At 52.5% G+C, this 22,693-nt stretch overlaps 7 protein-coding genes across 7 annotated transcripts; 6 read left to right on the top strand and 1 right to left on the bottom strand.

Moving 5' to 3' along the window:
* Positions 1-189: 189 nt before the first annotated feature.
* On the top strand, positions 190-3,566 carry COCSUDRAFT_61027 (hypothetical protein; the record flags this gene model as incomplete). Its single annotated transcript, XM_005650522.1, has 9 exons — positions 190-353; positions 655-1,207; positions 1,331-1,423; positions 1,515-1,783; positions 1,971-2,199; positions 2,354-2,402; positions 2,546-3,003; positions 3,247-3,411; positions 3,513-3,566. 9 exons carry the CDS (start codon positions 190-192, stop codon positions 3,564-3,566), a joined length of 2,034 nt encoding a protein of 677 aa, XP_005650579.1.
* Positions 3,567-4,908: 1,342 nt separating this feature from the next.
* Positions 4,909-6,914, top strand: COCSUDRAFT_61026 (PLC-like phosphodiesterase; the record flags this gene model as incomplete). The annotated part of the gene is made up of 5 exons (XM_005650521.1): positions 4,909-5,037; positions 5,145-5,501; positions 5,761-5,951; positions 6,293-6,497; positions 6,759-6,914. 5 exons carry the CDS (start codon positions 4,909-4,911, stop codon positions 6,912-6,914), a joined length of 1,038 nt encoding a protein of 345 aa, XP_005650578.1.
* Positions 6,915-8,548: 1,634 nt separating this feature from the next.
* On the top strand, positions 8,549-12,649 carry COCSUDRAFT_61025 (hypothetical protein; the record flags this gene model as incomplete). The annotated part of the gene is made up of 14 exons (XM_005650520.1): positions 8,549-8,662; positions 8,799-8,984; positions 9,387-9,545; positions 9,748-9,812; positions 9,946-10,030; positions 10,169-10,252; positions 10,370-10,485; positions 10,612-10,694; positions 10,805-10,875; positions 11,179-11,397; positions 11,612-11,832; positions 11,969-12,071; positions 12,224-12,324; positions 12,451-12,649. 14 exons carry the CDS (start codon positions 8,549-8,551, stop codon positions 12,647-12,649), a joined length of 1,806 nt encoding a protein of 601 aa, XP_005650577.1.
* Positions 12,650-13,182: 533 nt separating this feature from the next.
* Positions 13,183-15,396, top strand: COCSUDRAFT_61024 (nucleic acid-binding protein; the record flags this gene model as incomplete). Its single annotated transcript, XM_005650519.1, has 8 exons — positions 13,183-13,239; positions 13,514-13,672; positions 13,827-13,982; positions 14,097-14,258; positions 14,403-14,507; positions 14,787-14,900; positions 15,004-15,178; positions 15,311-15,396. 8 exons carry the CDS (start codon positions 13,183-13,185, stop codon positions 15,394-15,396), a joined length of 1,014 nt encoding a protein of 337 aa, XP_005650576.1.
* Positions 15,397-15,446: 50 nt separating this feature from the next.
* On the bottom strand, positions 15,447-17,198 carry COCSUDRAFT_32466 (thymidine kinase). The gene is made up of 5 exons (XM_005650518.1): positions 16,915-17,198; positions 16,675-16,832; positions 16,492-16,581; positions 16,178-16,378; positions 15,447-15,949 (listed from the first exon to the last, which is right to left on the bottom strand). The coding sequence occupies exons 2-5, from the start codon at positions 16,723-16,725 to the stop codon at positions 15,752-15,754; spliced, it is 540 nt and encodes a 179-aa protein (XP_005650575.1). The 5' UTR covers positions 16,726-16,832; positions 16,915-17,198; the 3' UTR covers positions 15,447-15,751.
* Positions 17,199-17,513: 315 nt separating this feature from the next.
* Positions 17,514-19,412, top strand: COCSUDRAFT_13105 (Mak16 protein; the record flags this gene model as incomplete). Its single annotated transcript, XM_005650517.1, has 5 exons — positions 17,514-17,540; positions 17,753-17,967; positions 18,077-18,250; positions 18,488-18,650; positions 19,173-19,412. 5 exons carry the CDS (start codon positions 17,514-17,516, stop codon positions 19,410-19,412), a joined length of 819 nt encoding a protein of 272 aa, XP_005650574.1.
* A 1,389-nt stretch (positions 19,413-20,801) lies between these two features.
* On the top strand, positions 20,802-21,879 carry COCSUDRAFT_61021 (hypothetical protein; the record flags this gene model as incomplete). Its single annotated transcript, XM_005650516.1, has 5 exons — positions 20,802-20,825; positions 20,964-21,074; positions 21,236-21,391; positions 21,502-21,565; positions 21,683-21,879. The coding sequence occupies 5 exons, from the start codon at positions 20,802-20,804 to the stop codon at positions 21,877-21,879; spliced, it is 552 nt and encodes a 183-aa protein (XP_005650573.1).
* Between the last annotated feature and the right edge of the window lie 814 nt (positions 21,880-22,693).

Here is a 22,693-nt window from a genome sequence, read left to right as displayed (position 1 = left end):
GCATCAGACTGATCTGATACAGCTCTTCCTGATGAATTGGGATTCATACTGTGAGGTGTCCAGGCTTGTCAACCCTTCCAGTGCATAAACTCCCTCAGATTTCTGACGCATGATGCTTACAAAGTCCAGACCATTGTGACCTTCGCCGGCTGCTGTCTCTGGGTGAGGGTGAAGTGAAATCAGGTTGCGATGTTAAGATCCTTGGACGCCAACGGATTCCCAGGGGATCCGGTATCTCTGAATGCTCTGGCCACTAGTCCTGGTAGCAAGTTCACAATTGGACGCAACCCAGACAGCAACCTGCTGCTTGAACATCCTGATTTCCCTGCCCTGATCTCACGGTCCCACGCAGAGTGAGTCCCTTGATTTGCCTGACGTTGAGGACAACTCCCCTGCCATGCTGCGTGCTCCGCTGGTGAACTCGAAGGTCCTGAGCCCGTGTGATTTGCTAGGTTCGTCATTGTGGATGGAAGGTTGTGCGTCGTAGATTTGGGGAGCACGAACGGAGTGTACGCACTCTCCATCGACTCCTGTCCTCCTGCAAAACGGGAAACCTGATGGACACAGAATCCTGTTGCTTGGTGTGCCGGCCTTGACACATTTTGGATGAGTTGCGTCTATTTTACCCATGACATCGATGCCCTTATCGTGCAGGTATATCGACCGCAGAAAGTTGGAGAGGGCAGTATTGACAGAGGTCTACGATGGTGGAAAGATCTACTTTGGTGGCACGGACAAGATCTTGAAGGACGGCAGGCCAGAGCAGAACCCCTTCGCATTTGTGGTGCACGGAGTTTCAGCGCTGCTCCATGAGGCTCGTGCAGCTGCAGCTGCAGCACGATCACCCACTGCTCAAGACACTCAGGAGGCAGCACCGCAGCTAGCACCAGAGCCAGTGGCTGCAGCACTCTCACATGAGCAGCCGCAGCAGCAGCAGTGTGCAAGCCAACCTCCAACAGTGCAGGCAGTACCTCCTCAGCAGCAGATCCCTCCCCATCCCCAACTTGCAGAGCAGCCAGCTGCAGGAGCTCCTGTTGCAGGGCCTCTTGCATCACCTGCAGCTGGCGAGCAGCCTGCTGCACCTGCTTTGCCAGCCCCAGTTGCAGCCTCGCAGGGCCCTGTCGATCTGACTGGGACCCCTGGAAATATCACGCACTCCGCAACAGCCCATGCAAGGGTGAATGAGATTGTGGATCTCACTATCGACGTAGGCATCGCTGCATCTTAGATTGCTTCGATTTACAGTTGTGCACCTCCATGTCCTCACCTGCATGTCATATTTCATTTTAGCAGGGTGGCTGTCATCGTGAGTCACTGTGACATCTTGCAGGATGATGGAGGTGGCAGCCCTTTGCGACAGCGTCTGTCCTTCTCTCAGCAGTTGGCGGGGATGCCGGTGTCTGTCACCAGCTCCGGCTTGGAGGTTTGCATTGCATCGCTCTCTGACATCTTGCACCTGCTGATTCCTCCACCACACTTTGAAGGTACTGACCACCCCGTTTGCGCTCGAGCAGAGGGCCCGCAAACGCAAAGAGGCTGCATTGAGCCTGGAAGTGGCGGAGGAGACAGTGGGCCCCAGTGGGGAGGGGACCTCATCTGGTGCCAGGGCGGCGGCGGCGCCGTCGTCTCGGAGCGTGCTGAGTAAGCTGGAGGATGATTTTGAATGCGTAGTGTGTCAAGAAATGCTGGTGTGCGCGCACACCCTTGTCCCCTGCGGCCACGTGTTCTGCGGGCAGTGCCTCATGGGCTGGCTGCATAAGGCCGCCAACTGCCCCAATTGCAGGTGCAAACAAACTTTCATATTACTCCTCCCTGCTTTCTGACACTGCCATCCAAGAAAATGTTGTACGCTCAGCCAGTCAGCTGTGCAGCATTTGCCTGCCTTGGTTTGTTGCACTGAACTGTGTGCATCATGCTGAAGTGTGTGAATCACCAAGTCAAGTAGCTAATGTGGGCGCTGTTGTGCACAGGACGGATGTGACGGCCCCGCCGGTGCCAGCGCTGCTGATCAACAACATGGCGGAGGGGCTGGAGGGCAGGCTCGCCCCCGAAGACGCGGCCGAGCGCGAGCGCCGCAAGAAGCATTGGAAGGCCGTGTCGGGCTCCGCTGTGGCAACCTGGAACGCCATGTTTGCCGGCGGCAGGGCAACCGGCGCGCGCAGGGCACAGCAACGGGGCACTGACTTCTTCAACCGCATTGTACGTGGCTTGCCTCAGCACTTGTTGGAAGGAGAAGCTCACCCTGCTGCCGTGTATCTCACACAACGTTCAGAGGTGTCCCTGCCGATTTGCATATACAACGCATACAATATAACTATAAGCCCTGCTCAGAATTCTACATTCAAATGCGCAGGGCGTCCAGGATGTCTTCCTCCAGTGGAGCATACCGCGATTGGAGCAAGGTGCGCGCGACCTGTCTGCACACCTGCCGTTCCAACAGGAGCTCCTATTGCAGTATCTTCTTAAAGTGATGTCCCTGGTCTATGCAGGTAAGCTTGGTCATTGCACGAGGAAAGGGCAGCAATGGGTGTTCTGCTGGCAACAGGGTTGGTACCGCCGCCAGTGCCGCCGCCGGCGCCGCCAGCGCACCCGCCGCCTCCCCGAGGTCGGCCAATTCCCGGCAGGGCCGGTTTGCGCCGCTCTCCGCGCAGCCAGCTGGCTGCAGCAGAAGCTCGCAACGCCAGGCAGCGCCAGTTGGACGGCGGTGCAGCCATGGCAGTGGCAGAGGCCGCCCTGGCGCCTCCGGCCGGCGGAGGCGCAGCTCAGAGGGCCGCCCCGGGCGCGGCTGGATTCCAGTGGGGGCAGCATGAGCTGGTGGAGCTGCAGCGCATCCAGGAGATGCTGGGAATGACCCACGGCGTCAGTGTAGAGCGCAGGCGCGCGTCGCTCGAGAGGCTGCGGCAGGCGCAGGAGGTCCGGGGACTGCCGAGGCTGCCACTGCGGGCCCCGGCAGCGGTTGAGTTTGGGGTTGGCTACCACGCCGGCAGCCGCGCCACATGCTCGGTAATTGGACAACAGCCGAAGCTGTGTGATCCTATTGCACACGGCAGACTTTCTTTGCTTTGCTTGGCAGCATGCACAATGCACCTCCTCTTGCCGGGAGCAGTGTCCTGACATACTCGGCATCTTGACTTGAGAAGGACACATCATACGCAATAGGCATTGCCATGGGCTGAGAGCAGCATATATAATCCCCAGTGCTCCAGAAGTGCTAGCGGGCCGCTGATTGCCTTGTCGTTGCTGCAGGGCTGCGAGGTGCTGATCACGCCGGGGACGTGCCGCCTGCACCAGTCGCGGCGCATGCCCACGGGAGTCATGTCCACGCAGTACTGGCACCTGCACTGCTATCCGTCCTGGGAAACCCAGAGGCACACGCTGTTCGGCATCGATGCACTCCACCCTCCTGACCAGGTGATTGGCCCTGCTTGGGCTGCATCCTGTGCCCCCTTATGTAGGTAAGGCTCTTCCGGTGTTGAGAGCGACCACTGACCAGGGTGGCCATGCATGCGCAGGCAGATGTGCAGAGGCGCATCATGGAGGCACGTGGTGGCGTCCTGAGGCAGTGAGATCCTGTGTGCAGCAGAATGATTCACCTGGACCGCATTGTGGACTTTGTGAGCACGTCGTGAAGTATTGGTTTCTTTTTGCGTGATATTGGTTCTTATTTCTGCTGCTCAATGAGCGATGACCCCTGTTGCCACACTATGTATATGTGCAAAGGTCTGTGACCCCCCTTGTTTTTCATTCCGAGCTGTCTGTTGTATCTATATGATCTTTATGCTCTCTCGTGACGGACATGCTGTGATCATGAGGTCTCACACTTGAGGTCTAACAGATGGAGGTCATTTATAGGAAGAGAGCTGTTGGCAGACTGTACCCTGCTGTTTTTCTAACTGCAGCCAGAAACATTGTGTGGCTAGCTCTAAATTCCTTGGCAAATTTTAAAGCGGATCCGCAGCCAGGCTTTGGAAATCATAGTGGTTGAGGCTTCAGCCTAGGCCTTCAGCAGGCCTGCTTGTGAAGGGGGTCCTGGCCGGCGGGGGTGGGAGTTTCCGGAGTGTACTTATACATGGCTTGAGGTAGTAGGTCTTTTGATTGCACCAAAGAGTGTTGTATTTACGTACAACTGCTGTAATCAAAGGATTTCGGCTCACATGCAATTCAGCCACGTGAGCACATTTGTCAGCTTCTCCTAAATCGGCATATGCTTCCGAGAGATGCCTTCTGTGTGGGAGATCCGAAATACTGTCAAAGCAACTTCGCTTCTGCTCGGCTTGGTTGGTTTCTCTCAGATTTTCTAGTGTAGGCGTTTTCCCAATACCTGGCCCTCGGTGCAGGCTGACATTCCAAGACTGTAGAACGGCATTGTATGCTGCAGCGTTTCGCGATGGCGAAGCTGAGCAGAGGTTCATTGACATCTCCTCGGCGGGAGCTTCTTGAAAACCTCACAAACGATTTGATCACTCAGGTTCGAACCCAAATTTGTTTGTTTTCTAACCTTGCCCTTGTCGTCAACCTCGAGCATTCCAGCCAGGATTGTGGGTAACACACGGTAATGAATATGACTGCTCAGCTATACTGCCTTATATGATTCAAGATTCTCACAATCAGAGTGCTCCATCACGTGGTTTTGTGTCTTAAGTACGACTTCACAGGCCGGCATGTTGCGCGCTTCAACCAACGTTGTAAATTGCCTTTGCAGGAAGTGAGGCCCAGCCCATATCATAGAAGTCTCACGGGCGTCATTCAGAAGTCTAGCCATGATGGTATGGTCTTCGGTGGGCATCGCGGGTGCGTGTGAACATTCACCTTCTCCATGCCTGCCGACTGTATCTTTGTCAGAGGCAGGAAGGCCATTTCACGTTCCTTGTTGGGCCTTTAGAAAATTCATTATACATCCAACACAGGATGGGTGAGAACCTCCTAGCAGCTAGTCCTTCCACACGACGCCCGCTGATGCGGTACAGGGAGAATACGATTCGATCCTTCAACACAGCTGCAGCCACCGGCGCATCTTTTGTTGAATTTGATGTTCAGGTACGCTTTGCCATCCTGCTCACGATTAATCAGACGAGGTTGCATCTGCTGGAGCACTGGCCATAGTACACACAAGGGGTCAAGCTGAGGTGCTTTGATATCTGCAGGTGACTGCCGATGGCATTCCAGTCATCTGGCACGACGACAGCGTGCTGATATTTTCACGCGAGTCGGGGTTGCCTCAGCTGCGGGGCATCTGCGATCTGACGCTGGAGGAGTTCAAGCAGCTGTCGCCCGCTCACAGGAGCAACTCCAGCACCACAGCCCAGGAAAGCTGCGAAGAAAGGGACAGCTGCAGTGACAGAGTGAACAGCCATGCGGGTGCTTCCACGAGCGCGGCTGAGCTGCCCTGTACGGGGCTGGGGCGGGTGTTCAACAGTGAGCAGGGCAAGCGCATGGGCCATGCCATGCGGTGGGCCGTCTCTGAAGACGACGAGCTGCCCACCCTGGCAGAAGTCTTCCAGGTGGGCAGATCAAATCCACTGCATTTATACACCACAGGATACTGGAAATTCATTCAACTCAGCCGCTTATTCACAGCCGCCTGCATGATTGAGATCACATTGTGGACTTGACGTTCAGTTGGGTCTCCAGAATTTCCTGGCGCACAGTCGGCAGGGGCCATCTGTACCAGTCAATCCAGCCAATGAGAATGGAAAGTCTGTCAAATTACCAGGAAATCATGGCGCATTATTTGCTGACTTACTGCTGCGGTGTGCACAGGGAGTGGACCCCTCTGTGGGCTTTGACATAGAGGTGAAGATGGCAACGCCCCCTGACATGGCGGTGACACCGTCCCATGAGGTGGACAGAATGGTCAACGCCATCCTAGACCAGGTCCAGGCAGTCGCCACTCACAGCAGCCGCCCCATCGTATTCTCCTCCTTCGACCCAGACGTCTGCAGGCACGCCTCGTAACTGCAGATCTGAACTATTCCAATCAAGATTACCCGTTTTCCAGTTTCTAGAGCCCTAGGATCTGGATTTGTCCAGCAACATGTGGGATCTGAATGGGGGTTGGAGACGAAGCTGAACATGGATGATCCTGGTTGCACATAGCGCCTGTGTATGCCCACTGATGGAGGTGCAGATACCTTCAAGAGAGAATGGATAGATGTTAATACTGTGCCAGTGGGTTGCAAAATCCATGGTCAGCTGTTATTGAGTCCTTCCCTGCCTGAGCTCTCAAGAGATTTGAACAAAACAGAACAGTGATCTGTGAGACAGTGATTTGAAGCTGTTTGCTGCTGCGCAGGGCGCTGAGGCAGCGGCAGGCGCGCTTCCCGGTGCTGCTGCTGTCGGCCGGCGGCACCTGCTGGCATGCGGACGCACGTCGCATGAGCATCGCAGCCGCCATTGCATTTTCTTTAGAGGCCGGCCTGCAAGGCTTGGTGCTGGACAGCGGCGCTGTGCAGCAGCAGCAGCCGGCCATCGCAGCCGCGCGCAGCAAGGGGCTCAAGGTGGGTCCCCACCCTTCTGTTGACCTCGTCCCCCGTAGCGCTCAGCTAGGAATCAGTGCAGATGCAGGCTTGCCTCAATGGTAGTGTTCAGCGCATCATGGATGACTCATCGGATGAGCTGCACTGGACCATTGGGGCGTGCCCTAGGAGAGGGAGGTTCTTAATATCTAAATGTCACGCTGTAGTAAAAATGTGGTTGCGGTTCTGCTGTATGAGGGGCTTGCAAGAGCAATGCTGATGGTGCTACCAAATTGGCTGCAGGTGTTGACCTACGGGCTGCAGAACAACGATCCGGAGTGGGTGCGCTACCAGTACACGCTGGGCATCCAGGGAGCCATAGTGGACGATGTGGCTGGCATCATTTCAGCCTTTGGCAGAGCGTCCTCTCTAAAGGCACCTGCTCTGGAGGATGAGTAAAGGCTTGCAGCCACAAATGCTCGAGTATGGGACAACAGGAATTGTCAGCTTCTGCTCAGGCAGTTTTCCCGTAACAGGGGGAGTAATGAGAACAATGCTTGTTCTTGTTACTCCCCCTGCCGTTTCTAATTAAAAGAGGTGACAGAGATCCACACACAGGCATGTTGAAATATTCTTTTGACAAGCAACTCTTACATGCTTACCACCGTGGATGAGCATGCTGCAGCTTTACAAATGGAACAAGTGATGCACTGCTGTGACATTATTGCTGCAATTGAAATCCTTGTTAACAACGTCACCTTGACATGCCTGAAGACCTAAGGCCGCGCTCGCATTGCAGTGATGGTTTTTGTTCAAAGAGACATGCAGATCTGCAACACTAATTTTTTTGATAGCACAGGACTTGGTTGGAGTGATGCTACGTGGGAAGGCACAGTACTGACTAGTCTTGAGAAATGGCATCTGCTGAAATTGTGCATGGGACTGATTATGGGATTATAATTCATCGATATTGGCCATGCATGCATGTAATGGACATGGTCAAGGAAATATTAGGCAGGTAGCCTATGTGGCCATTCAGTGCAATGCATCTTTTGCAATTCTCGAAATGTTTCTTAGGATCCATTCTGCGGGTCCACTGTACTATTCCATGGCAAAATCTCGTAACAGTACCAGCTATAACGATGTCACTGACATGATGTCACTGACTGGAGGCTCAAGCTGGCAGCTAGTCCTTTTTTTGGCAAGGCTTGACCTAAGGGCTCATGATTTTGGTGACTGATGGGTTACATTATCTATTGATTATTAATGGATTACATAATAATTATGATCTGACATGATCCAGTGTCATGGGTCCCCCCTTTCCGGGAATGTGTCCTGCAATTTCGACTTTTGTAGATGGGTCCGGAGCTGAAAAGGATGTCTATGATGCGGAGTATTGAGTACAATGAACACTCAAACGAGTTACTCCTGCCGAAACACGTTTGACAGAAGTGGCAAAAGAAGTCCAATGCTGCATCTTGCTATATAGACAGACGGAGCGTCCTGTTCAGCACATGGTAGTGGTGGATCGAGTCAAACGAACTCATAGCGTCAGGTTGTTAGAGCATTTTAAACTCTTACTTCTCTGAGCGGGCGGTAGAACGGGCTCTGAAGCCTCGACTGCGCACGGTTGACAAGGTAGCCTTTTCAACGTTCGTCCAAACGATATGCAGTTAACCATAAGTAATTTCCTGGCATTAGTCTACAGTTGAGCTGGACGGTTACTAGTGAATCTGAAAATATCAAAATTCTATGAAGCGTTCGATGGAATTGGCAACGTGGAAGGTCCCCCTCTTCTTCCTGGCGGTGCTCGTCTCTCGCACCGCCGCAACCATTTCCCAAAAGCCATTTTGGGAACCTCTGAATGCCTCCGGGTCCCTGCAAGGGCTGTTGCTTCCCTTACACACCGCACTAGAAGGTACCCTTGTCACCTCCTGACGCCTTACACAGTTGTTAAAGAAGCTGCGCCTCAGTCACTTTACTTGATTTGCATTTTGCATTCTGCATTTTTGCTGCAAGCCAATTAGAAAATAATCCACTGCCTGCAGAATTAAGATGATAAAATCACTTACCTGCTGCCCACAGGTACCCATATGACAGCAGCAGACGTCAACTCTTCCACGCCCAACTGGAGCGCGCTGATTTTCCGGACCCTGTCAGTCATCAGCAAGCCAAGCTTGCTGGAGGATGCAGACACAGCCAAGAAGGTCAGCCTCCATCACCCGATTCAGCTCAATTGTGAAGAAACTTTCCAAAAATTCTCTGCCTTTCAGGAGGTGCATGTCTGTGTGATGCTGCTGAGAATGAACAAGCATGCAGAAACAAATGTTGTGGGTGTATCAGGCCGAGGCATTGAGGGGACTGTACACGCTGTGGTACGCGGCGGGGACATCGCTGGGCATTCTGCCAGCGCTACCGGGGCAGCAGAAGGACGTCCTGCCGCACTTTGCGATCGACCTACCCCTCACAGGCACGGCTGCCATCAAGGACGGCCGCCTGGGCTACACCAACAAGACCCTCACCTGGCAGGTCCGCCTGTATAATGGCAATATTGTGGACTTCTCATTTCTCACTTTACCCTGGCTGGCGATAAGTTCTGAGCACCGTGCCCACGGTTGCCTTGGTCTTGCTTGGATCTGCCAACAAGCGGCAGGATGTGGTAGCGCTTATCTGCAGACACAACTTGCCTCTTGGCATGAAGAGCGTGTAATGTAAAAGTAAATTATCAACAAACATGCACAGAAAGCATTGCGCGACGGCATTCATTAGGGGTCTACGAGGCCTCAGTCCTGGGTGCTGTTTAGATTGAGGTCTTCCTTTGCACTCCTTGGGGACGAGCAGCATAGAAGAAAGACTGCATGGCACTCAGAAGTTTGACAAGATCACAGCAGCTGCCGAACAAGTGAGCACAGGAGGGTGTGGGCTGCGCAGAACACGGAGCAGAGCTTGCTGCCGACTGCGCCGGGGCGGATTCTGGCGCCCAGCACAGTGGGGCAGGTCGTCTCTGCGGTGAAGGCAGCCGCCGCATCCGGCGAGAATGTGCGCTGCATCGGCCATGGCAACTCCTGGACGCCAGTCTTCTTCGACGCGGTAAGTACAGCCCTCTTTGCCAAGAAAGCACTTTAGTTTCCTGCTATTGAGCAAGCTTAGCTGAACTCGCATGCAGCCGACTCTTAGGGCAGACGCACAGCTCTAAGGGCGTCTGCAGCCGACTCTCCGGGTGCAATTTCATATCAAAAATGATGGCCTGAAGAGAGTATTGGCTGCTTTGTAAGGAAGTCCACATGTGCAGGGAGCCACCGTCATCTTTACTGCAGAGCTGCTTCTGCCGTCAGGAAAGCGAATTGAGCTGATTGGGTGCGCACAAGTCGATGCCCTTGCAGCCAAATGGGCGTGACTGACGGCCAATGCATGCATGCTTTACGGGCAGCACCTTTCAATTATAACCACTTTACCAAGTTAACCACCATCTGAAATGGGTGGTATGCAGGTCAGATGCAGATGGCAGCCCCCTTGTCCGCATAGCGCCAGGCGTACAAGCCGGCGAGCTGTCTCAATGGACTGATGACAACGCGGTACGCCTGGCTGCTCCTCTTTCCCTGTAAATCCCTCGAAATCAAAACGTATTTTGGAAGGAAGCAGCACCTTCCAGTCATGCATGCACATTCTAGCAGTTCCATTTCATATGACAAAGCAGATGAGTGTGTGCTCAGGTCCTGCTGAATTACTCGGCGCTACCGGCGCAAGTGGCCACCACAATGCCACGCATGGCTGGTGCCATATCCACTGGAAGCCATGTGAGCCCTTCTAAATCCCTATTCCTTCACATGCTTGCTTCTGGATTCTGATCAATCACTGGTTCGCCTTGCTTAAGGTTACCTCGCACCTGGCATGGACTTGTTTTACTGTGTCAGGGCAAGGGGCTGGGCTTTGGAGCAATTGCGGACTTTGTGCACAGCATCAAGATTGTGAATGGTGCTGGGGAGGTGATAGAGTACACTGCCAGCCATCCTCTATTTAACGAAGCAAGGTGAGCATTTTGATGTGCACCAGCTGACAATTTGTTGACTCCTGCACTGCAATCTTCACAGGCATAGCACTTATCGAAGGGCATGCACCCGCCCATTTTTTGCCAATCCTGCATTGTTGCTTGCAGGTTCAATTTTGGGCTGATGGGCATTATTGTGGAGATTGTGTTTGCATTCTCAAGCCGCACTCAGTATCCTGACTTGCCCTTCGGTACTACAATAGCACTGGTTTATACATGCCTAACCTAATCCCAGAGTTTCAGCTGGCTCCCGTATTCATGGTCAGCCTCATGCATGAAATTTTTTTCCATTCTTTTGCAGTGTACGACAACAACACATTCCCCACTTTGAGGGAGGTTTTCGGACGGCCGGACGCTGCTGCTTACATCAAGGTAATCATCCCCTGACCAGATGCCGTAGCATCACCTCTTTTTTCTTTGCAGATTGGTACATCCCAGCAACTTGCCTTGAAGGTCCCGATGAGAATCACTGCTCCTGTGCAGGAACTTGTAACAAGCCATTACAGGTGTGCACAGCTTTCGGACTGCTCAGCTGCACACCACTTTGAATCTGTTTCTCCTTTTGCAAGCGTAAATTCCTTGCTTGTTTTGACGAAGTTGGTGGAATGACTTCAGTCAAATGCTGACAAGCCTCTTGTGGGCAGCGTGGAATTTCTGTATTTCCCATTGAACCAGGCGCAGACTCCCCACTTCGATGGCTCCAAGTGGGATCCTCTGGATGACAAGCTCTGGATCACAGCCGCCACGCGTGCGGCCATTCCCTCAGACGGCACTCAGCCCAAGAAATTCAACAACGACGCTCTGTCAAAGCCTAACCTGGCCCTCAATGCTGCCACATACCTTGGCTGGCTGATTGCAGAGATTGCGCAGCAGACAGGAGATCTGGACCTGCAGGTCAGAGACATATTGGAATCTTGTTAGATATCCATGCATGCATGCATGCGCCATGCGCTTTGCTCAGATTGCAGGAGCATACCGCCGATTAAAAGCATGGGCAAGAGTCCATTCAAAATCACAATGCTGCCTGGGGTCTATAGGAGTCAGTGCACCTGTTCACCCTTTCTACATGGGAATCATAGGGGTTGATGATTTACTTTTGCCTTCACAGGTGCTGTCAGCGAGCGTTCAGGTGGTCCTCTTGCAGAATGTGGTTGTGAAGAGCGGCCTGAAAACACTCCCATCGCAGATCCACTACCAGCCCGGCCTGCAGCAGGACCACATCTACGACTTTGAGCTGTGCTTCAAAGTCTCAGAGGACTTCCAGAACGTGGTGGATGCCTGGAATGCTGCTGTCAGCATTGCCAAAGACATCATTGTGCAGTATGGAAGGTCGGATACCCAGCTGCTTCTTTGGCAACAGCACAGCATGCTGTTGATCTGCCTTTCGTGGAGTGCTGACAGTTTGAGGATGATTTTGTTTGTTGTGCTGCCAGCATTCCAAGCATACCTTCTTTGCTGCATGCAGCAATGCCCTCAATGTGGCAGTAGAGTGGCGTTTCACAGGCGGCAGCTCTGTGACTCTGGAGGGAAATCATGGCGAACCTGATGACATATACTGCTGGATAGATGTGAGCCGCAGCCCCCCTCAAAGACCACCTCATTTGGATAGGCAACCTTTGACACAGTGAAAGACTCCTACAGATTGGCGGTGCTCCTTTTGAAGCCTGCAGCGCCAATGCAGAGAGTGACTATTGCATTGTTGAAGCCACTGTGCATGCAGGTTCTGGGGAATGTATGGACGCCGCACTGGGATGAGTTTGTGAAGAGGGTCTTTGATGCCTGGACTGTCATCAGTCCTGACAGCCCGCCCAAGCCACACTGGTGAGGCCTCTGTCCCTGTCCAGATGACAGCTTGACATGAAGAACACTGGGTTACACATCTGACATACCTGCCGCGTTTGGGTATCACTCACTTGCTCACTTTGAGTATGAAGCTTCTCACTGCAGGGCAAAGTGGAATGCGCTGACAGAGGAGCAGCTGCTGCACAGTGGGCAGGGAGTGCCTCAGACCTACTGGGAGACATATGTCAAGAAGGTCATGGACCCCCAGATAGCTGCATTCAGGCCGGCTGTCGCCGCTGCAGACCCGGCTGGTGTGTTCAGGAATGAGTACCTCGACAACCTGCTCGGCATCGGACAGGCTTGAGTGCGCGACCACGGAGGAAGCAGTAGGCCAGCAGGAGCGCTTAAGCCGTGCATGTGCATCTAGAGAGGGTTCTTACGGCTGTGACAATAGTATTTTTGAGAGGGATTGACCAGGCCCAGTCATGCTAACTACTGCATGCATTTGATCACTCAGGCTGATCCATTGGCAACTGGCCAACTGATGGTCACGACACTTTGAAGCATTGAGTTAGCCTTTGAGAGCGCATGGCCATCTTTTGAGCTGCTAGTACTTCCGTAAAATGCATCGTGGCAAAATTCTCGCTTCCGTTCTCTCTCATTAGGCTCACAACAGCTCACAAGCATGCAGATGGGCGCCTGAATTGGCCACCTTTGCCAAGGGCGTTCAGATATCGAACGCATGCCAAAAGACTGATAGATCTCCTTCGAGTACCTCCTATCACACACAGACTGATACAGGCAGCCATTGCTGCCAGCTTGTCAGAACTTACAGAGCAGCATTTCAGTGGGGATACAGGAAGGGCAGCAAGCAGCGGTTAATCATACTTTGCGTTCATGGTGCAGACGGCAGTATTTAAGCTGCTCAGTCCCAGCCCAGAGGACAGCAATATCGTGAAGCTAGTGGCATCTTATTCAGGTGTTGTTGGCAATCTTGAGATTCAAGACAACTCAAAGGAACTGCAGCTCATTACTCAGACTGGGCAGACATTGACAGGCAGCAATACGATCTGCAAACATCTGGCAAAGTCCGGCTGTAAAGCAAGCGAGCTCCTTGGCAGCAATCCAGAAGACGAAGCCTTGGTATGATCATCGTGCAATCTCTCGCAGTTTATTGAGAGCATCATCTGGCAGCAGATCAATGTTGAAAGGTAAAGGGTATTCGCAGATAGCACAGTGGCTCTCCTCTCGCTATTCCATACTGTCTCCAATATCTGAGGAAGCCCTCCAGAAGCTGGACGATGAGCTATTGACCCGCACTTTCCTCCTGGGCACCACCCTCACCCTTGCCGATCTGGTGCTCTTCAGTGTCCTGCATCCAGCCCTGGTGAGATCTGCTGCTTCTGTGATACCATCGCTATTACATTCATGACTGAGTATCTAGCGTGCATCACTAACTAGCGTTGCTTTGTGTGCATATCCTTGAACATCTACACTTGCAGCGGTATCCCTGGTGTGCCAAACCGCTGAGCTGTGCGCAGGTGTCCTTTCCATCTGCGCAAACAGGCCGCCACAAGAACATTGTGCGATGGTACGACTACTTGCAGCATAGGGCAGACACACAAGGCATCTATCCCAAGGTCAACTTCAAGAAGCCACCGCTCAATTTGCAGCCTCCGGTCGTGGCACCAGCAAAGGTGTGTTCATGTTCAGGAGAACAAAATCTTTGCCTTCACCGAATGCTCCATCTTCTTAAGAACTAGGGAAAGAGTGTGCTACAGGACAGTGAACCTGAAAATCAACATGTGCAGGCAAAGGGCTCAGAGTCAGCAACTTCGACACAGAAACCGAGCAGCGGAAGGCCACAAGCGCCGGCTGCAAAGGCAGCCTCTTCCACCAGTGGGGCACCTCCGCCCACAAAGCAGGCCCCGCCTTCAGCAAATGGAGCACCAGAGGCAGCCCCACCAAAGAAGGTGTGCCATCACATTCACCTCTTTACACTCTGCTACTGAACAAAGGATTATGTTGCACTTTCATTCAAATATATCTACACCAGCCCTTGTCCTGTTGCTGGTGCTGATGCTACTCCGCTTGTTTGAAATCTTTGACTGGCACAGGCCAAGGGGTCAAAGAAGGAGGGGGCTGATGGGGGCAAGGCAGCGCCGGCAGCCAAGGATGCGGAGGCGCGCATTGACCAGCTGGACATCCGGGTGGGCCAGATTGTGAGCGTTGCGCAGCACCCCAACGCAGACTCGCTCTATGTGGAGGAGATAGACCTCGGCGAGGACAAGCCTCGACAGGCAAGACTTTGATTTTCTCGAATTCTGTATCTTATAGTTTATCTCCGCACCTCGCCTCTGGCAGGAACAGCGTTTAATAAATATATTATGCTATAGTCGGATGCAGCGGTGCTCGTGTTGAGTACGGGTGCCCTGCATGCCCCTTTCTTTGGTTGTGTGCTGCAATGGAGGAGCTCTGCTGAGGCATTGGTGTGGGCGCAGATTGTGTCGGGCCTTGTCAAATTTGTACCTTTGGACCAGATGCAGCAGAGGAAGGTGGTGGTTCTGTGCAACCTGAAACCGGCCAAGATGAGGGATGTGCTGTCTTCTGGCATGGTATGCCCTCAGACTGTTGACATGTTGCGCTACATATCTGACATCGCCAGATGAGATGATTTTATCTCCTGTGTCGAGGTATATGGGGTCCTGTGTCTTGCAGGTGTTGTGTGCATCCAATGCCAGTCACGATAAGGTGGATCCCATTGCGCCGCCGCCAGATGCACAGATTGGGGAAAGAATAAAGTTTGAGGGCTTCACTGGCGAACCTGATGCGCAGCTGAACCCCAAGAAGAAGATCTTTGAGAAGCTAGCAGACGACCTGGTCACAAATGCAGGTGCTCACAGTGCTCACCACATTGCTTTCTGTCTGTCTTTCTGTCACCAACGGTCGGTGTTCATTGCATTCTTGGTGCTTCATTGTTTCAGAGCTCTCATCACCTGAATGTTTGTGTTTTCTGCATCGGCAGATGGATTGGCTGTCTACAAGGGCATTCCATTCATGACTGGCAAGGGACCGGTGACAGCGAGCATCCCCAATGCCTCGATCAAGTGACTCCTCACAAGTGACATGTCTTTGAAAAGATCTCAGTGATACGCTCTTTGGATTGCATGTCCTAGCATTACAAATCTTCTGTGTGACATGGACATCCTTGTAATAGTTATCAAATGACTCCTGGCGCTGCATTTGTCTCTTGGCAGTGCCCTCTTCATACACAATTCATGACATTGTGACTAAAACATGTACAATTATCCCCTACAAATCATCCCCCTCTACATCTACACAGGTTGAATTGAACTGAGGACCACCGGAAGAAATCATGGTCCAATCAATTCCCCGCAAACTCTCGTAAAAGAAAAGAGCAGTCCACCCCCATGCCCAGAAGACACCACATCCAAGCAGTTTGCATTCAGGGTTCTGGTGTTCTCACATTGCTCAGAGACACGTAGTGTTGCCGGCAGACAGGCGCATATTTATCAGCACCCCCCACAAGCGCCTGCCTCTCATCGGCAGCAATCCTGAGGCTGAACAATGCCTGCTCACTGCAGTACGCGCACTTCCCAGCCAACTTTGTCACGCTATCGGCCACAGACACCATGTCCAATACCTGCATGTCAGTCAAGCAACCTGTGAGTGAGCATGTCCTGCACAGGACCTGAGATTTGGACGCACCGCGCACTACTGCTTGGCACAGAGTGTTGTAGGCCTTGCAGATGTGGCTGCAAACGCCCTGCATGTATGTTCTATGTCCTCTAGCTTTGGTTGCCAACCTGGAACAATAGAAAGCACGGCATGCCGTCAAATGATCTTTCCTGAGAGGGAGATGTAAGCTGACCTGACCAAATCGCTGGCGCTTGAAGTCACCATCGAGCCCAGCGATGACAATGTGCTTGTGGTCGAGGTCGGCAGCTGCCGTGCAGAACTCCAGCAGGTCTGGGAGGAATTGGGCCTCATCAATGGCTATCACGTTGTACTCCAGATACTTGTCCCCCAATTGTCTACGCAGCTCCCCCAAACTTGAAGCAGCAAAGCACACCTGCATGACCCCACAACAATATTACTTAGCGCAATAAGCTGAAGTGCAACTGGTCATGAGCATGGCTTCAGAAAGTGACCATCCAGATCTATCAATAGAAGAGGAGAGGACACCTTGGAATTGCCGTCATGACTGACCACCCGGGTTGCATGGTAGCGGGTGTCAACGCTAGACTTGACCACTGCTACCTTTCTCCCTGCTGCCTGCCAAGGAGACGAAGATAATATCAACAACTGGGTTGAAGAGATATTGAAGCGCATGACAGCAACAGGGTGCCAGTGAGAGAGTGGCTGCACCTCATGCTGCTCCACTCGTCTCAGCAGCTCGCTTGTCTTCCCAGCAAACATCGGCCCAAGGATGATGTCAATCCGGCCAACTGGGCTGTTTGACAAGGTTTCATCCTCTGTTTCTCGAGAAGGGTGGACAAATGTGCCCTCCTTCTGACCTGTCGCCCCTGTAGCCCCATGGTCCCAGCAACCCATTAAAGAAATTCATACAGCATGAAACAACAGGAATAGGTGATCAAGAGCACTTGCCTAAATTGCTATGTGTGCATGATAGCCGTGTCAGGTCAGCCCTTGGCAATCTCGACGTTTTCCTCAGGGAGTGAGCGCGAGGGGCCCAGCGCATGCAATGACCAGGGTGTGACAGGGAGGGGTAGCCGCAGTATCCTAGTCGTGCACTTATGGAAAATAAAGTCTCTCTAAGCGCAGCAGCGTGCAGTAGCCGTGGCGATTGGGTGAACATGTTAAAGATCCTGACGACAAAAAATTGAACCAGACTTGAAGAATACCTTAGCCTCGATTGTCTCGTGATCGATATCTAATTTCCCAATCAACGGGTGTTTGTGCGTGCTGCGAAAAGAAATTGTTGTTCATTGTTGCTGATTCGGCGCACGTGCGCCGTTTTGGCCCAAGCTGGAGGAATTTTGCAAGCAGCAAACAGAGCAGAGGATAACCGAGCATTCTACTTCATCTTAAGATATACTCACTCTTGTGTTCAATAGCGATCGTAAGGGTTAGGTGATCGTGAGCTAAATAGACGAAGGGAAAGTGCTTGTCCACGGCTGTATTCTGCTATTCTTTGCTGTGCTCCCTTTAGCAGTGGTCGAAGAGGTTGACATAAAGACAGCATCATGCAGAACGATGCAGTGATTTGGCAGGTGAGACTTTCGCTAGCGATTTGGGCTCTTGGTTGGGAATGTAGAAACAACGTTCACGTCTACTTTGCAGAAGATATGCACGACAATAGCAATTAACGTGTAATTTACCATACTAACGTGTCCTGCAATTCGGGACTTACTGATTTCTGCGCATATGGTGCTAGAAATGTAGAGTACTAGAAGTAAGGTTTGTTGCACTTGCCTGGGCGCAGGTCATCAATCATGGACACTGTACGTACAAGGTCAAGACCAAGACCCAGAACTTCTGCAGAAATGAGTACAACGTGACAGGACTCTGCAACCGGTCATCATGCCCCCTGGCAAACAGCAGATATGCCACTATTCGTGAGGAGGATGGCCGCCTGTACCTCTACATAAAGACAATCGAGCGCGCACACACGCCCAAGAATCTATGGCAGAAGATCAGGTCAGCTCAGCCGTGGTGGACCTATGCAGACTGGACCCATCCTATTATGCCAGGGACGACCCCTCAAACCTCTCAAGTCTGAATGAATCTGCTGCGCTGTGCCCTGCAGATTGAAGAAGAGGTACATGGAAGCGCTGGAGCAGATTGATGAGCACCTGGCGTTCTGGCCCAAGTTTTTGGTGCACAAGAACAAGCAGCGGCTGACAAAGATCACCCAGTACCTCGTACGCATGCGCCGCCTCGCTCTCAAGCCCCGCCCCAAGCTTGTCACGCTCCCTGCCAGGTCACCCTTCCTCCCCATGCTCCCCACAAGCAGCATCATCACCTGACATTGATGAAGAGGGCCTGATTTGACAAAGGGGAGGCTTCGCAACTGGCTGCAGGGCCTGCATGAAGACACAAGAACAAACGGCGTTAAATTCTTTGCAAGGCCATTCAGGGCAATCTTTGCGGAAGAGTGGTGCGCCTGGCATTGTGGTGAGGCAGCTCTGAGGTCGCCACTGTGATTCGTCTGATGCAGGACGGAGAAGAGGGATGCCAGGAGGGAGGCCAAGGCGTTGACGGCTGCCAAGCTGGAGACCAGCATCGAGCAGGAGCTGCTGAACCGGCTGAAGCAGGGCACCTACGGCGACATCTACAACTTTGACCAGAAGGTCTACGAGAGGGTCCTGGAGGCCGCCGAGGTCAGCCTGCACACCTGCTCACTTTAAACGTGCTCACAGCATGTCATCAGCAGTGTCATGGAATGGGTCTGGGCACTGTGTTGTCTAAGCATTTGTTGACTCTTCAAAGAGCTGACCGTCTGTGGAGGGAATGAGCGCATGCGCACCAGGGATAAAGATGGGTTGTCGCTGTGCGTGCAGGAGGAGGCCATCAAGGAGGGTGATGCAGCAGCGGATGAGTATGTGGAGGGGGATGATGACGAGGATGAGGATGAAGAGGAGGAGGTGGAGTATGTCAATGAGGAGGACCTTGGCTTTGATGCGGTGATGCTCCACTCTTTCTTTCTGTTGGAGAATTAATCCTGGAGGAGCTGTCACAAGCATGCTTTTCCCTGTCAACAGAATGTTGGTATTGCCTGGCACTGATTGGCAAGTGCACTCTTGAGACGTGTGGTGTGTCCGGCTTAAGAAGTGACTCACAGAGATGTGTCTCCTTTCGTTCAGGAGGACGAAGACATGGAGGACTATGCTGGCAGCGACGAGGAGCCGGGCAGCAGTGGGGGTGACGAGGATGGCTCTGACGAGGAAGCTTCCTCCAGCGAGGATGACGAGGCGGCCGGGCAGGGCCATGACAGACCGGCCCAGGGCAAGCGCGGCGCCGCGGCGGCCGCCGGGGGTCGGGGTGCTGCGGGCGCTAAACGGCGGCGGCCGCTGAACATAGAGTATGAGGTGGAGCATGAAGCTGAGAGGGCGGGGAATGCGCGCCAACAGGCTGCCTGGTGATGACTTTAGCAATGAGTGGGTGTTATGGGCGAGAATTGGGTGGCAGCCCACTCAAGGCAGTTGATATCTGCACACCCATTATTGCCTGCAACAATGGATGAATATTCTGTCTGCTGTGTATCATAGGTGGTCATCATGTTGGATCATTACAGGCAGTGCCCAAAGTTACTTGCCAGTTGGCCCAGGTTGAATCAATTATCATCTTGCTAGTAGCTGTACAGCTGTACACATGTGTCCAACATCATCATTTCATCAAATTGTGCACCAGGCCAATAATTTTTGTTTCAAACGGAGGGAGGTCTCGAGACACATGGAAGCTCGAGCCATCCTGTATGTGAGATGATGTTCCAAGGAGCTGATCGGGCACGACATATGCAACGGATGAGAAGTGTGAGAGATTTCAGTCCTAAATTTAGCAAGGCAGAGTGCCTAAGTTGGTAACATGTCATTCACTGATTGGAAACGCCAATTCTGTTGGGCCCAGATGGAAATATAAAGCTAAACTCCTATATTCATTTTCTACCATCGCATGGAGCGAAGCTTATTGCGGCGTCACCGAAATCTTGAGTAGACGTAATCATTAGCCTTGGACATTTTGTGCAAATAATCAAATACCTCCACACCATCCGCCTAATTGATCTATTAAGCATTTTGCATGTAGTGAGATGTGAGAGCGGCAACATTGGTGTCTTTGCTGGATGCACTGGACAACGAGAAGGGACGATGCAAAGGAGATGATCGATTGAGGAAGTCAGCTTAGTCACTCTCAATATGATCAGGGAAGCCATCTTGGTGACCTTCGTCGCCGTCGATATATACAAGACTGTTGCAAATGGGAGGAGAAAGCGGAGAGCCAGTGAGTTCCCTGATTGGGATCGCCTTCAGTCTCATTTGCCTCTTGCACTGCTGTCCTGGCCTGCAGTGACCTTGGTTGCATGGAATAGCCATAGTAATCGCCATGCAGGGCGAGCACAGCAAGAGTATCTGCAGCAGCGCTCACAGTCAACTCTTCTGGCAACGGCACAGACCTCCTCTAACACTGTAGTGCGTGGAAGGACAAAGCTGGTGTCACTTGCAGCCATGGGTCAGGAGAAGCTGTTCCAGCTTCTTGGACTTTGTACCTTCTTTGCTGCTGCTGTCTTGACAAGTAAGGAAGTGCTTATGGCACACAGCTTCACCACCGTGCACTCCTGTCCTGTCTGTGTTTTAAAGAGCATGTCTTGATGAGCACGCCCGTTGCATTAATGCAACATTGTCATCACATGCCAAGGCCAAGCAGCGCCTTGCTCACAGGCCATAAGAGAATGCACGTGATGTGCAGGTGTTGCCTTCTATACTCCAGACCTGCTTGTCTCGGCTGTCACAGTGTGCGCCTGCTTGCTCCTGGTCATGGCTGCCCACATCTATGCCACGGTGAGCCATGAGCTTTGTTTCCTTCATCTCTGCACTTATTCTTTTAGGTCCCATGCCGTCCTCTACACTCAGGGTCCAGGGCCATTGGGCTCTTTGAGGGCTCAGCCATTTGCCTTCAAGACTTTCTGCGCATCGCAGGTGAAGGAGCAGTCCACTCTGGCGCTAGCGGTGGCGGCGGCGGTGCAGTCACCGGCGGTAGCTGCTGCCTCGCTACAGTCAGCGCAGAACCTGAACGGCATGTGGCTCAAGGTCAGCCTCTCAATTGGCAGGCTATTGCCTTCCTCCACCTGACACTGTTTCATTCAATCTGCATGTGAATTTAGAGGAGAGATATTACAAGACAGGAAGGCATCGCAAGCGCTTTGTAGGTTGAAGCAATTGTCGAATGATGGAAATGTGTGGCTGCAAAGGACAAGGATGCATCGGACTCCATGGATCCCGCGATGGATCTGATGGGCCTCAACGGGCTGATCCGCAAGGCCATCAATCTGGTCAGGGGCGTGGAGATCAGCATCACAGATGACACCTTCGAGATGGCCATAACCAGCGTCATCCCCTGGTTCAAGGTGCCCAACCCCACAGCACTCTTCTTCGATGCACACATGGTGTCAGCGATAGACATAATTAGGTTGATTATGTGGAAGGGCAGGTTGTTAATGTGAAGTGCTGTGCCCAGGTGAGGGAGAAGTATCCGCTGACCAGCGAGGAGAGGCAGCACAGGAGGAGGGATCTGAGGAGAGGTCAGATTATCATCTCACCCCCAAACATCCATTCCCTCAACATCAATCACCTGATCTTGGGTGGAACACAGTTGCTCAAACAGACAGCGAGAAGGCCGACAATTTCTGTTTGCACAGGTGGGGCGCGCGGGAGGGTGAGCTTGCACACAGACGGAGCCTTCAGGATAGACCTGGTCTGGCCGGAGCCGCATGGAGGCACCGGCTATGACCTCTTCTATGTCTTGGATGATGTCAACACTCTGCGCGTGGAGTCAGCCATCACAGTCGGGGGCAGGACGGCCACCTACAGTGTCATTTACCGCCGCCGCATGTGACTCTTGAGATGCTTAAGCCGGGAGGCGATGCCCTGCAGCTGTGTTGGCTTCTGCGGTGTTGAACAATGTCTGCCTCATGTGCTCTGCAGATGAGCTCCATAAGAGCTAAAGACAGTACCTGTGCTTGTTGTACATCATTAGATTAAAACTAATCATTAGTTTGATAAAGCATGTACAGCTGATATGGTTGCCAGTGTGATTTAGGTAGGTGTCTACTGGGCCACTGCAGCCATTAGAATGTATTCACTTTTAGACAATGGCAGGCCCATGCTTCTCTTGCTACGGGCAGTAATTACCTTGTTCTTGCATGATCATGATGTGCTTGGAAAAGCGCACTCCCACATGCATGAAAGCTGCAAGGACTCGGCATAAACTTTTTGGAAAATGTATGAAAATCAAATGGCTGTACCTTTGCTTTAAGTGTTGCGATGAACCTCCTGTAAAGGACAGTCGGAAGTGCAGAAATTGTTCGCAGTACCAGAGGTGATAGGTGTCAGCACACGGTCTCATGCCGATATTCCTCTCTCAATTGCTTGTACGTCAACCTGGATGCTTGCAGCAGCTCTTCTGCTCTCAAGCCTTGCTCCTCCAGAGCAGCCAGCTGGGATCTTAGCTCAGCAGCCTTCATGTTGCGCACGCGCTGCCCTGTGTGCCACTGCCGCTCTGCTGCTTCCACCTGCATTCACAGGCGGCACAACTTCCTGACTGAATGATAGCTTGTTGGACTCGCCAGATCCAAGCAAGACCCAATCAACCGTGGGCAGGGTGCTCAGTATTTGTAACTCGAGCATGCTGTTCCTTACATCAGCAGCAG

The sequence above is a fragment of the Coccomyxa subellipsoidea genome (genome assembly GCF_000258705.1).
Source record: "Coccomyxa subellipsoidea C-169, whole genome shotgun sequence".
Lineage (NCBI taxonomy): Eukaryota > Viridiplantae > Chlorophyta > Trebouxiophyceae > Coccomyxaceae > Coccomyxa > Coccomyxa subellipsoidea.
The sequence above is the reverse complement of the archived record's forward strand: the minus strand, read 5'-3'. Positions and strand labels throughout refer to the sequence as shown.

What these genes read in the sequence shown, in the direction of transcription:
- COCSUDRAFT_32466 (XM_005650518.1), bottom strand. Translation starts at nt 16,725, where the DNA reads ATGTTTGCTGGGAAGACAAGCGAGCTGCTGAGACGAGTGGAGCAGCAT. An exon ending in GTCATGACGGCAATTCCAAG is followed by an intron (nt 16,379 to 16,491) that starts GTGTCCTCTCCT and finishes GGGGTCATGCAG; the next exon opens with GTGTGCTTTGCTGCTTCAAG. An exon ending in AGCGCCAGCGATTTGGTCAG is followed by an intron (nt 15,950 to 16,177) that starts GTCAGCTTACAT and finishes ACTGACATGCAG; the next exon opens with GTATTGGACATGGTGTCTGT.